Below are 15,045 nucleotides of genomic sequence, written 5' to 3' on the forward strand. Positions count from 1 at the left end.
GAAAAAAATCACACACACATTTTGATGTCCTATAATTTTCGAAAATTATTCATATTCATGTTTATTAAATGCTATAGTAGTTTAAAGCTTTAAATAATTTTGTCAAATTATGGGTGAAATATTGTTCAAATATTGCCCTGAGGAAGGCTTTTAATTCAAAAAGTATCGGAACTTATTTTAATTCATTCAAATTTTCTCCTTTTATTACAAGTGTTGCTGGAGTTCCCTATTTTTACTATATTTGTATTTAGTCCACGCACCTTGTATGATAGTTGAGTGCTCCAGACCTTCCTTTATCAGTGATTATCTGTCAGATAATAAAAGCACTTATTCTGACTTGTTCGAATATATTTCAGAATAGGTGATGATCATACAAATTTACTTAAAAAAGTTTCATGATTTACAACTTCTTGCTGACAAATAGGTAAAAACTTGTAGTTATAGGAATAAAGGCTACGAATAAAAAATGAGTGTTTCAGTACATTCAAAAATCTAAATTAAAGCTGTAGTATTTTATTTAATGTATTTGTAGTATTTGTATTATATATGAGATATATGAGGCATCATGGTGGCGCAGTGGGTAGCACAATCACCTCACAGGAAAAAGGTCACTGGTTCAAACCCCGGCTGGGAAAGTTGACATTTGTATGTGGAGTTTGCGTGTTCTCGCCGTGTTCGCTTGAGTTTCCTCCGGGTGCCCCAGTCTCCCCCACAGTCCAAAGACATGCGCTATAGGTGAATTGGTAAGCTAAATAGGTATATATAGCTTATAGGTAAGTCCGTAGTGTATGTGTGTGAATGAGTGTGTTTGGGTGTTTCCCCATGTTAGGTTGCTGATGGAAAGGCATCTACCGCGTAAAATATGTTCTGGATAAGTTAGTGGTTCATTCTGCTGTGGCGACTCCTGGTTATTAAAGGGACTAAGCCGAAAAGAAAAAGATTTTTATTTAAAAATGTAATTTAGTCATGTAATAGCAAAGTGTCTTCAGTGTCACACAAATTAATAAAAATAATTGTCACATCAATATTAGAAGTAAATCTTATACTGTACTAATGTTTTTAATAGTACAAACTGTTTAATGAATTGAAATGATCTTTTTTGTTCTTTTTTGGGATTAGGCAACACAACATCAACATTATGTACGGCATTATTTAAATTTGCTTTTAAAAATGCATCGTCAGCATTCGATTATTTTTACATTCATTTTAGCACACAAATATAATTCACAGTTTTACCTCTGAGGTTTAAATGAGAGATGGTGTTAAAATATGTAGTCGTACCTCTCATGGCCACAAAGAAAAATCATAAAACTTAATATTTAAACAAAAATCAGCTGCAATCAGGGTTAATAATGTGTTACACAGCAACCTTGCGAACTGTCTGATATGTGCTTGTAGGAATCTCAATGCAATAAAAGCAGCACTGGATCTGTTTAGAAATATATTGTGCCAGTGCTGAGTCTCACCTATTGTTAAATGTCTTAAAATAATGAAGAAGGATGTGAATAAAGTGATGCAACCTTTTGCAATATTTTTCAGTCAATATTAAAATTAATGAACAAACTACAATTTTGGCAATTGACATGTTAATATTTTTAAGGCCTTTTAGGTTACGTGCAGTAGCTGGTAATGTAATCAGATTGCAATTTTGTCATTTGTAATCTGTTACTTTTTTGAGTAACTTAACCCACACCAACTGCAGTATTATAGTTGCTTAATTTAATGTTCTAAATAGAATCATAGTGAGTGAGTAGTGAATATTCAGTTTGTTGCTGGGGCCTAATTGTGAATTATAGTAAAGTGATTTGTAATCTGATTACCTTTTACAAGCAGTATTTAATAATTGTAATCAGATTACAATTCAATTCAGTACAATTGAAGTAGTAAATTGTTATTTGTGGTGACATGGTGGCACAGTAGGTAGCACGATCATCTCACAGCAGGAAGGTCACTGGTTCGAGCTCCGGCTGGGCTAGTTGGCGTTTCTGTGTGGAGTTTGCATGTTCTCCCCATGTTTGTGTGGGTTTCCACCGAGTGCTCTGGTTTCCCCCACAAGTCCAAAGACATGCAGTATAGGTGAATTGGATAAACTAAATTGGCCATAGTGTATGTGTGTGAATGCAGGAGTGTATGGGTTGTCCCCAGTATTGGGTTGCGGCTGAAAGGGCAATTTAATATTGTAAATAAAATCATAGTGAGCGAGTAGTGAATATTCAATATGTTGCAGGGGCCTAGTTCTGACTTAGGAATGTAATAAGTAATCTGATTACTTTTTACATGCAGGACTTAGTAAAGTAATCAGATTACAGTTTTCAAGAAGTGAATATGTAATCCATTAATTTTTAATATCACACAGACTGCAGTATTATTGGTGATTAATTTAATATTGTAAATGAATTCATTGTGAATGAATATTCAATATGTTGATGGGGCTTAGTTGTGAATTTTAGTAATGAGCAATTAAGAATACTGACAAGTTGTTGTGCTTTTGATCATCACGCACTTATTTTGAATGAAGGTCTACCTTTTAAAAAGCTGTATCGTGTCCTGTGTGTAGTTTCTTCACAGCAAGCGGAACCGGCTTTGAGGCGTTTTTCACCACAGAAGAAGTTTTGGTGGTGGCAGTATGTACTAAAAAGGAATACATGGCCGTTTCCTTGCCGGAGCACCCATTCAATGACTGCGCTTGGGTTAGTGAGCTTACTCACACACATTAACACAGCAGAAAGACACAGCGCTTGTATGAAACTAAGGGTGTGTTCACACTTGGCATGTTTGGATAGATTAAAATGAACTCTGCTCTGCTATGGTGATTCATTTGAATAAGTGCAATTTGAACCGTGGAGCACATTAAAAACAGAAAAGGGCAGATGACAAGACAGAACTGTGGTTTGGTTTGATTGAACGTATAGTAATTAAAGTAAATACTATAGCATTTGAATTTATCGCTTGTAGTAATTTTATAGTTGCTATGTTTATACAAAAACTATGGTAATATAAACAAATGACGCAATTTTGTATAACATTTTATACATATTGCTCTACAATACACCACAGTTTACTGTAGTAAAAGCTAAAGTACACTACAGTATTTATTGCAGTTTATTCATTATAGTTAATACTAGTTAATATTAAGCTGGTAATATTATTCATAATAGTTAATATTAAGCAGGTGTGAGCTGGTTGGAGCTAAACTATGCATATTGAGTTTGAGACCATTGACCGTTGAACATAAATTACTAAAGTATTTTTCACATGGGTGAATTCTCAAACACACCTGGTTTTGATAATAGCAACGGTGGATGATAAAAGTAACATTATTTACAAAAGCACACGTGCATTTAGCCTAAAATGCAGCATTTTGTTGTTTTTTTGTCATTGTCAGTAAGTTTTAGTCGAAAAAATAAACATCATGGAGTTATGTTATACAACAGCATTGAAGCTAAACGAAGCAGTACCAAATGTATCCTTTTCTTTATAGGTACAGAACAAATGAATTAAAAGAATCAAACAACACTCTAAATGTTAGTGAAATATAGCTAAATTGGCTGTGGTAAATAAAATTTGTAAAAAAAATCAATAAAAACTCATGAAAATCTCATGAAATGTTTACTGCAGAGTTAGCTTGTGCTAGCACTTTAGCATTACTTTAGCGTAACTTTATAATATCATTGATAAATTGTGTACATTTCACAATAGTCCATCAACTTTGTTCATTAAGACATAAAATGAATGTAAACATGGTAATGTACAGTGTTCATTTTCACTTATGTAGACCATTTCAATGTGGTGATGTCATTGACCCATGAACCTTTCCTGCTTGTTATCAAACTATTTCACAACTGCAGCAAGAGGTAATTCAATCATAACTTAATGTTAAAACAGCTATCATAATATTATTTATCAGTATGTGGCTCTTTTTGGATTCTCGAAAGCTATAGAAATGAAAAATGTTATACAGGAAATGCACTGGAACCATTGTTTTTGTTTACATCCCTTAAAATTTTTATGATTTTAACTTTTTATTGATTTACTTATTTGCAAATAGATTATCAAATACAGAGCATTAAAATATGATCAAAACATTAAAACGAAAATAATAATGTCATAAGAATGTATTTTCACATTCAAAAATAAATGTAAATAATCTTTTTTTATTCTATATTTTTATTGTTTTTTTATTATTTAGATTATTTTATGATTTATTTTTTAAGATAATTGTTTTTGCATTTTAGTTAATTTAGTAGTTACAGATAAAAAGGTATTGCAGTATTCAAATTAAAGCATTCAAATTACATTCAAATTACTTGTTGAATATTTATTCACTTTAAAACAGTTAAAGATAGCTAATATTTAATTATTAATATTTACATATGAATTTCTGTATTTATTCATTAGTTTATTTAATATGATTTTTATTATATTTATTTTAATTATTTAAAATTTTAGTTGCGCACAATAGAATTTTTTAAGTTTAGTTGTCTATATTGTAAGTTACCTTCTTGTCTTGTTTTCTTCTCTCTAGCACTCAGTAGCTATCGTTCACGTTCCTGGCCGTCGACCTTTTGGACAGAACATAGTCACTGTTTATGTGGACGGAGTGCAGTGTAAAACAGCCCCCCTGCGCTTCCCTTCTCTGAATGAGGTGCGTTTCATTTTCATTCTCGATTTGTTTCTATATATTTGAATGAGCTTGCTTCATTAACTGTCTATCCACATTTCAGCCTTTCACATCCTGCTGCATAGGATCAGCTGGTCACCGGACCACTACCACCACTATGACAACCTCTCCAACTCTACCCAACCCGTCCCACTCTCCCTCCGAGATGGCATTCGCAGCTCATATCGGGCCACCCACCCTTTTGCGTTCACAGTCCTTCCCAGCATCCTTTGCAGCAGCCGCAGGAGGGCGGCCAGGCGGGAATCGCGAGAGTCCTGTCCACACCATCCAAGCAGGACTGCAGGACACGGCGTGGGGCTCTCCGTCCTCACTGGGGGGCCTTTTAGCAACGGCGTTCATCTGTCATGAAGCTCTGCAGCCAGCTCAAGCGCGAGCCCTGTTCACTGCGGGTATGAAAGAGACATACAGTGCACATACAGTTGAAGTCAAAATTATTCACCCTCCTGTGAATTTTTTTCAAATATTTTCCAAATGACGTTTAACAGAGCAAGGAATTCTTCACAGTATTTCAGAGAATATTTTTTCTTCTGGAGGAAGTCTTAAATGTTTTATTTCGGCTAGAATAAAACAAGTTTAAATTTTTTTTAAAACATTTTCAGGTAAATATTATTAGCCCCCTAAGCACTTTTTTATTGTCTACAGAATAAACCATCGTTATACAATGATTTGCCTTATTACTCTAACTTGCCTAATTACCCTAGTTAAGCCTTTAAATGTCACTTTAATCTGAATACTAGTATCTTGAAAAATATCTAGTCAAATATTATGTACTGTCATCATGGCAAAGATAAAATAAATCAGTTATTAGAGATGAGTTATTAAAACTATCATGTTTAGAAATGTGTTGAAAAAATCTTCTTTCCATTAAACAGAAATTGGGGGAAAATATATAGTAGAGCTACAAATTCTGACTTCAACTGTATCAAACATTGCAAACCAGCAGGACAAAGACATTAATGAATGGCTGTATCTGTTTTTCTTCAGGTCCCAATAATGTTTCTCTGTTCAAAGCCGATGGAGAACCTTCTGAAGTCAACAGTAAACTAGTGCTTTACTATACTCCACAGGTAAATATCTTCTCTAATACCATTTTACTTTGTTTTAGCCAGTTTCTTGTGGTTTTGTCTTTGCATACATTGTTGCATACAATGTTTGCATACATTTTTATTTTAGTTTTTGATGTCATTTATTTTTACTTTATTTATTTATTTGACATTAAAACTTGAATTTTATTTCAAGTGACAAAATGATTTTAGCTTTGTGGCATTAGTTTTAGTTAAATGAACATTCCATTTTGTTTGAAAACTCCCCTAAAGGAGTTTTACCGTTTTTTAACCCATTAAGGCCATCATTGAGTCTGGCGGGAGCACTTTTAGCTTAGCTAGGCATAGATCATTGAATCGGATCAGAGAATTAGCATCTCCCTCAAAGCGTTTGGATAATTTTCCAATTTAAGGCTTGATATTACACATCGCTTGAGAAAAGTCTTTAGCACCAAATCTTACACTTGGACTACCAGTTAGAATCTGCATAATATAACTCCGCCTGTTCCTTGCTTATTACGGCGGAATGAGAGTTTAGTCCATACCAGCCTAGAAAAATCAATGTTTCATTTTCAGTCAGGGCGTCATGGTGGCGCAGTGGGTAGCACGATTGTCTCACAGCATAAAGGTCGCTGATTCGAGCCTTGGCTGGGTCAGTTGGTATTTCTGTGTGGAGTTTGCATGTTTGCCCCATGGGTTTCCTCCGGGTGCTCCGGTTTCCCCTATAAATCCAAAGACATGTGGTATAGGTGAATTGGGTAAGCTAAATTGTCTGTAATGTATGTGTGTGAATGAGTGTGTATGGGTGTTTCCTAGTGATGGGTTGCAGCTGGAAGGGCATCCGCTGCGTAAAACATATGCTGGATAAGTTGGCTGTACATTCCGCTGTGGTGATCCCTGATTAATTAAGGGACTAAGCCAAAAGAAAATGAATGAATGAATGAATTTTCAGTCAGTTTTAGTACACAATGTAACTCGGCAGCATCGATCTTTAAATAGGAAAATATTTAAACTCTTTGGGCATATTGAAGTGAGATGCTAATTGTCTTATCCGATTCAGTGGTCTACGCTAAGCTAAGACCTAGAGATCAGCTAAATGGATTCAAAAATGCTTGTAGCATTAGCACTGGTGTGTTTCCAATCTGTCGTTGATGATGTGAATGCTTTTGCACAAAAGTTCTGATTATATATTTATATTCACAAGTTTAGAATATCAATATTAAGGCTCAATCCCAATTCTATTTTTGTACCCCCTTGGCCCTTAAAACAGAGTGTGAAGGGGAAGGGCTTCAAAATTTACCCCTAAGAAATGGGAAAGCAGCTCCTGCACACATCATCAGATATCATCACGATCTCTTGCTTCATAGGAGATCAGACGATCGTGACTGCTGTAATTATTCTAGTTGTGTTTTTTTTTGGTATTTATGTTCAGGAAATCACTGAAGTCATATATCATGTTATCATAACGATATAATGTGGCAGTAAGATCGTAACTATACTGTGCATTTACACAGTGGGCATATTCATCTATGTAAACACACGACATTATAACATTAACATTATAGCAGACACTGTAAAAAGATCATTCCCAGCTACTACACTATTCTGACGGGGTCTTCTAGTGTCATTGAGTGTCAGAATGTTGAGGAACTGCTATACAGAAGTTATTGTTATGGATTATAGATAGTGAAATTTAGCGGGTTTTATTTTAGCGTTTTTTTTTTAAAGCATGACGGTAAAACACGGACGCCGTTAGGAATGTATCAAAACATATGTTTATTTTTTGTAAAAATTCGTAATAATTAAAAAAATTATAATTTTTGGATCTTCTTACTTCCGGGTGCAGCTATGCTGCCGTTGTGGCTGGTGTATTCTGGGATATTTTCTTACCCCTTGGTTTTGAGTGTGGTCCTGAAAAATCTCTGTTCGAAGGGCTATCTACCCCTTCCTCTTAGCCCTACGCCTTCAAACTAAAAAGAATTGGGACACCCCCACCCCTTCACATCACCGCGCAAAACGAAGGGAAGGGGAAGGGCTAAGGGGTAGAATTGGGATTGGGCCTAAATGTTTTAATTTTGTTAAAGGCCTAGTTCACCCAAAAATGAACATTTTATCACCATTTACTCACACACAAGTGTTCTAAACTTGAATTTCTTTGTTCTGTTGAACACAAAACAAGATAATCTGAAGAATGCTGGAAAGAAAGCAGCCATTGACAGGAACAATAGTAGGAACAAAACATACCATGGAAGTCAATAGGTGTTTTTTCCAACATTCTTCAGTATATCGTCCTTTGTGTTCGACAGAACAATTGAATTGTGAGTAAATGACAGAGTTTTCGTAGTTGTCACTTTAAGATATCTAAAGTTAATGCAATGATGTTTTTATACAATTTTTTTTCACTTAACTTTTATTACATTTCAAGCACCTACAATAAATTTAGTTTTACAAGTTTTGTGAACAATCAAATGTCCTGTAAAATATCCCAAATATTTCAAACATTCTCATGTACAAAATATACATTTATACATGCAGTATACATTTCTGTTTCCATAAGTTGTACTTATATAAAGTTCTGATCATCACAAATGTGATTTTTTTGGTTTTATATAATTTAAAATATTAATATTGTTAAACAATGTTATATTATTTGAATATTAATATTTTGACATTGAATCCTACACCATGTATTATTGACTATAAGCCATTGATGCATTTTTCACGTTATTTTGTCATTGTAGGCCTTTAAAAACCAGATATGCTTGGATCTGTCCCCCAATCATCTGTACGATGGCAGGCTGACTGGTCACAGAGTGGTGAACTGGGACGTCAAGGCACGTATCCATCACTGAGCTTCATTATCCTGACAGATCATAATGATACATCTAGTCTTGACACTAGTCTTTTGTGTTTATTAGTGTTGGGTGTAAATGTGTGTATTCAGCATGGTTTCGCGTCTAGAAGGAGCTCATAAACTCGTGTGCCTGCAAGAGCAGCGTCTGCTAATCATGTTTTATGATGTTGTCTGGTGTGTAGGATGTGCTGAGCTCAGTTGGTGGGATGGGGGCTCTTCTGCCCTTGTTGGAGCAGGTGTGTTTACTGGATCAGGGTGAGACCGTGGGTCAGGAGACTTCAGATCTGCTCGGGCCAGAGCTCACCTCTTCTAGGGGTCCCGCCGGGATGCTGCTGCCTCTGGGGAAGTCATCTGGTTAGTACTGTTTCTGTGCAAATTAACATTAACCGGCCACTTTATTAGGTACACCTTGGTAGTAGCAGATTTGACCACCTTTTATAGCTGTGTCTGAAACTGCTCACCTGTTCATGAATCTCGATATAGTGTATATCAGCTGAGTGGATTATATGAGGAAAGACGGAACTAAAATGAGGGAGCGAAATCGGAAAGTGATGTAAATAGCAGTAATATATTAAAATACTAACTTTCATCATGAACATTACACCATATTGCTATATTTGTATTTTGGCTATGTGTATTAAATGTCATTGTTCATGTGTTGTCTTATTTGATAACAAAAACACCTGCTTGTCATGCTTGCCAATGGGCTATATGCACAGCTAGTGTTTTTCAGCCAATTATGAACTTCCAGTTAGAGCTTTATATGACTATTTTCAATTTCCTAATGTTTCTTTTACAGTATCGATGTTGTAATGTAATTTAATATATAGTAATTTACATAGACTTAAGCTTCCATTTGCCTGTTAAAGCATAAAAAGAGACGAATGACCGTTTAAACGCAGGTGCCGTCATTAGCGGCTGGCAAGCGCAGAAATTTCAATTGAAAACACTGGGGTAAAATTAATTTCCATATTTTAAAGATGGCGTGGAAAAAAATAATTTAATGCTGTGCTTCTTGTTTGGTCCGATACCCACTTTATATTGAATCTCAGCCAGGCAGTGAAGATCGCTGTTTTTTTAAAGAAATCAGGTCTTAAACGCAGCGATTTTGTATGGGATGACAATTAACCGGAAGCCCAGCGGCTAGCAGACTGAATTTAAAAGTCTGTGTGCATTTACCCCATTGCTTTTTAATTCAAATTTAATTTAAATAAAAGCACTGCTTTCACTTTTATTTCTTGCATAAGATATGTAGATGCAGTATACAATATATGTTAATTAAAATAATATGGTATGTATAATGATAAACAAGAACCTACACACGTGTATGAGTAGATGTATATTATTTTCACTGACGAATTATGGCTAAAATTATTAATAGAATTTGCCACTTCTGCACTGTAAAAATGCAGGGTTCCACACAATGGATTTAATGTTGAACAACACGAAGGAATTAAGTTAACATTAGTTTTTACTAATTTAAGTGGATTGAACATAAAACAATTAAGTTGTACCCAGAAAATCAACAATTGTGTTGTGTCAACTAATAAAAAAAAATTAAGATAAAAAAGTCATCTACAAAAAAGTAGTTTGAACAAAAAACGAACATCATTTTTATTGAGTGTGGTGTTCACGTTTGCTGTGTTTCTTCTTATTTATTTATTTATTTATTTATTTATTTATTTATTTATTTATTTATTTATTTATTTATTTATTTATTTATTTATTTATTTATTTATTTATTTATTTATTTTATTTGTTTATTTGTTTGTTTGTTTGTTTATTTATTTATTTATTTATTTATTTATTTATTTATTTATTTATTGCCGTGCATTAAATAAAATTACCAGCATTTTACTTAAAATGTAAAAAATATAATTATACAAAATCTGCCATCTATAATTGTGTATCAATGATACTAAAATAACTAAATAAATAATATTCAATATTTGATTCATTTCTTTACAGTCTGCAGTATTACAGCCTGAAACATTAACAGCTTGTTATGCGGCTTTTTGGAACTGCTAAACACATTGATGATGTCATTTTTTCTGTAATTGCTGTATGAGTCACCATTGATATTTTCTGAGCATGCTGTTTGATTTTGCTGTGAGTTAGTGATTCATAAAGTCATCTTTTAGTGTGTGTGCGCGTGTGTGAGGCTGCAGGCAAGATTGTGTTTTTCATCTTGTGTTATTTCTCTTTATATTACCTTTGGGGGTTCAATTCTCATGCAATGTTGTTGCAGTTATTTGTCAATGTTACACTTTGCTAATGTGCACTTTGCTGGTGTGTGTGTGTGTGTGTGTGTGTGTGTTAGAGGGCCGTTTAGAGAAGAACAGTGTGGCAGCGTTTCTGCTGATGATTAAGAACATGCTGCGCAACCATCCAGCCAATCAGGAGAGTCTGCTCCAGTGCCATGGGCCAGCCATTATCGGGGCAATGCTCGGCAAGGTACACACGCACACACACACATTCACACACAAAAGTGCACACACACAAGAGGGCGCCTGAGGGTCTAACAGGACATATTGGTGTATGTAGATTTAAGGTGTAACACTTGTGCTAACAGTCACATCATATTGCACAATACACAACCAAAACCACAGTTTCACATCACTGAGGGTTTTATCTAGTGCCAGAAAGCTTTAAAGCTCCTTAATTATAATACTTTTTTTAGCTTAAACAACATCTGCAAAGTTATGATGCATAAATCACTTTTTAAGGCCTACAACAAATGCCTGAGAAGGACTAAAGTGAGCTTTTTCAACATGCACTATATTAGAACACACTGGGCCAGCTGACCAATCAGAGTCCTTTGCGTATTTCTGAAGGAGGAGTTTCACAGGACCAGGAAGTGTGTGATGAGAGAAACAACAGTTGTTCAAAGCTGTGAAATAATAGAACCATTTGCTTCGTCATTTAATTCACTCTTTCGAAGCACTCAAAACGCCAAGGGCTCTATTTTTAGCTAAAGTTTAAAGTGCGTAGTACAAAAGCACTGAGGGAGCCCAATAGCCACAGGACATCAAGATGACATCAGTTTGATGTTGTACCTTAACACTGTGGGGATGTTGCATTTTGTTTGGAAATGAAAATTGGGTTGACGTCAGAACTCTGCGTCAGGCTGACATCAATGTCCAACATCCAATCTAAAATCAACCAAATATCAACAATGATGATGTTACAGCCTGATGTTGTGTGGACGTTTACCACTATGACATCTATCAGAAGATAGATTTTGGTTGCCATACCTGACAAATAATTGTCAGTATTTGACGTCAATATGACGCTAGTTTAAAAGGTCACGAAACACCAATACATGTTTTTTGAGATGTTGACACTCTGGTTTTTTTCCATTTCCCTGCTATAAAAGCACAGCTCGTTTGTAGACCTAAGCAGTTGGATTGCAGTGGTCTGCTAACACGTGACAAAAATATGTTTGTAAAGAACATTTTTTACCCGAGAGCTTTTCGCATCTGGAAATGTTGAAATTCGGGTTCGCCACCTGTCTTGACGCGGCTCCAGTTTGTGTTGATTGTCCTGTCACGGATTTGATATGTGTGTGATCAATGTTCTTTCTTTATGTTTATTCAGATGGCAAAGTTAGTTAGTATCGTCAGCAGTACTCTTTCAGTTTTTAAAGAAATACCTTAGTCAAAGTTATTTAGTTACTAAGTTTACAGTAATATCAATTCAATATTATGTACTGAAATTCCTCTACTTCCACACAGCTCTCAGATCTGCTGTAAATGCTGCTCTCCAAAACACTGTCTATCGCCCCTGCGTGTGTTTGTGTTGCCGCTGTAAAAATCAGCTGTGGTGCACTTAATGAAACTCCCCTTTTCATGCAAACCCCTCCCTCTTTAGCCACTGGACACTCCCACCTAAGCAACGCTGGACTCACCAACTTTCCTGACGTTTTCAAACTAGAGGTGTGAAAACACCCTGCTGAGACAGGGGGGTTTCATGGCCCTTTAAGATGTTGGCTCGATGTTGGATTTTGAGCATTTTGGAATGCGCCTGGTGTGATGACCATTTTTCCTGTCCTTAAAATAACAAAAGTGATGTGCCCGAGTGTACCTGTGCTGTGCGCTTTAGACTATGTGCTTAGATCTTCAAAATTGAGTCTGTGATGTAATGAAGCCCTGTTTACTGAAATCATGTGACCTTGTCAATTAGATTTTTCCTCTGAGCCACTGATTCAAAACAAAATCATAATGTTTTCAATCATAAATGTTTTGAAGATTTGAGAAGCACTACCAGAAATTCAACATACAGTGTTGAAAAAAGGCAAAATATATGGGGGGAAATGTGTTTTTTTTAACTAAGCATGGATTACAGTGCACCCTATGAAGTCACTCAACTCAAGCTGTAATGCTTTTTACAATGTAGATTGTGTCAAAGTAACTTTACATAGATGGGCAGAAACCCTTCTGAATAAAAAGCATATGCTGATTAGTTTTAAAACATGACTAAGAAAAGAAACGAGTAAGCAATGTTCGAGTGTCTGCTGTAAACACATTCACACCAAGAATTCACGTGTTTGAAAAACAGCACATTTACTGTATTTGTGTGAGTGACATGTATCACCAGTATAAGGAAAAGTTTTAAATGTAGATGATGCAAAGTTTTCATTAATTTAGTGAGCAGATGAAGATCAATTACTGGATGTGTGATGTAAATCTGGTAAATTGATAAGTGACAGTGATGTCTATGCATGTAATTAAACAACTGCTGAAGTTCATGAAAAAAAACAGATGCTAATCAGGGGCTTAAATTGTTCCACAGTTATACGCCATATCAGATCTGCTTCTGAAGTACCGTGACTTGACAAGCCTTTGAAGAGAGTTTCTCAGGATTTAGGGTTGAAAAGTTCTCTCCCTTAGACACACACACATACACTAACACATCCTCAGGCACAAATACTTAGGTTGTGAATTAAATGCAAATTTACAATTTATGAGTATAAAATTTAAATATAACTTGTTTCTTTGAATGAATAATGTTAGATTTATATTTAAAATATTCTCTGTACTTTACTAAACTTTATTGGATAGGATTTAATGTTTTTGAACGAACACTGCCTTTTTAAATCAAAAATACAGTAATTTATTGCACATATTATTACAGTTTTTTTATGGAACTTCTGTGTTTGTTTTCTGTTCAAAGGGTGTTGGGAATGTTGATTTTTTTTGTTCAAGAAAAAGTTTATATTACAGTATACAGTGCATCCGGAAAGTATTCATAGCAATTCACTTTTTCCACATTTTTTATGTTACAGCCTTATTCCAAAATGGATTAAATTCATTTATTTCCTTAACATTTTCCACACAATACCCCATAATGACAATGTGAAAAAAGATGTTTTGAAATTGTTGCAAATTCATTAAAAAATAAAAAGCCTGAAAAATATCACATATACATGAGTATTCACAGCCTTTGCTCAATACTTTGCTGATGCACCTTTGGCAGCAATTACAGCCTTAAATATTTTTGAATATGATGCCACAAGCTTGGCACACCTGTCTTTAGGAATTTTTGCCCATTCCTCTTTGCAGTACCTCTCAAGATCTTTAAGGTTGGATGGGAAGTGACTCATGGATGTGTACAGGCAATTTTAGATCTCTCCAGAGATGTTCAATAGGTTATAGGTCTGGGTTCGCCACACAAAAACATTCACGGAGTTGTTGTGAAGCCTCTCCATTGATATTTTGGCAGTGTGCTTTGGGTCATTGTCCTGCTGGAAGATGAACCGTCGCCCCAGTCTGATGTCAAGAGCACTCTGAATCAGATTTTTATTTAGCATATCTCTGTACATTGCTGCATTCATCTTTCCCTTTATCCTAGTCTTCCAGTTCCTGCTGCTCAAAAACATCCCCACAGCATGATGGTATTGGCCTGGTGATGAGCGGTGCCTGGTTTTCTTCAAATGTAACACCTGGCATTCATTTCAATTTTAGTCTCATCAAACTAGAGAATTTTGTTTCAGATGATCTGAGAGTCCTTCAGATGCCTTTTGGCAAATTCCAGGCAAGGAGTGGCTTCAGTCTGGCCACTTTACCACACAGGCCTGATTGGTGGATTGCTTCACAGATGGTTGTCCTTCTGTAAGGTTCTCCTCTCTCCACAGAAGAACGCTGGAGCTCCGATAGAGTGACCATCTGGTTATTGATCACCTCCCTGATTAAGGCCCTTCTCCACCGATCATTAAGCTTAGATGGCTTCCAGCTCTATGAAGAGTCCTGGTAGTTCCAAACATCTTCCACTTACGGATAATGGAGGCCACTGTGCTCATTGGAACTTTCAGAGCAGCAGAAAATTTTCTGTAACCTTCCCCACCCTTGTGCCTCGAGATAGGATCCTGTCTCGGAAGGCTACAGACAATTCCTTTGTCTTCATGCTTGGTTTGTGCTTTAACATGCACTGTCAACCCTGGGACTTAATATAGACAGGTCTATGCCTTT

At 35.6% G+C, this 15,045-nt stretch overlaps 1 protein-coding gene across 2 annotated transcripts in view; it reads left to right on the forward strand.

The window, feature by feature from the left end:
- nbeal2 (neurobeachin-like 2) overlaps window positions 1–15,045 on the forward strand; it is a 173,153-nt gene that overhangs the window by 83,812 nt on the left and 74,296 nt on the right. For both annotated transcript variants that reach the window (XM_056474718.1, XM_056474719.1), the window contains 7 exons: window positions 2,558–2,690; window positions 4,526–4,645; window positions 4,725–5,070; window positions 5,666–5,748; window positions 8,466–8,558; window positions 8,761–8,932; window positions 10,899–11,032. In XM_056474718.1, coding sequence (XP_056330693.1) covers window positions 2,558–2,690; window positions 4,526–4,645; window positions 4,725–5,070; window positions 5,666–5,748; window positions 8,466–8,558; window positions 8,761–8,932; window positions 10,899–11,032 — 1,081 coding nt within the window. The remainder of the gene's footprint in view (window positions 1–2,557; window positions 2,691–4,525; window positions 4,646–4,724; window positions 5,071–5,665; window positions 5,749–8,465; window positions 8,559–8,760; window positions 8,933–10,898; window positions 11,033–15,045) is intronic.

Source organism: Danio aesculapii, chromosome 16 (assembly GCF_903798145.1).
Source record: "Danio aesculapii chromosome 16, fDanAes4.1, whole genome shotgun sequence".
Taxonomy (NCBI): domain Eukaryota; kingdom Metazoa; phylum Chordata; class Actinopteri; order Cypriniformes; family Danionidae; genus Danio; species Danio aesculapii.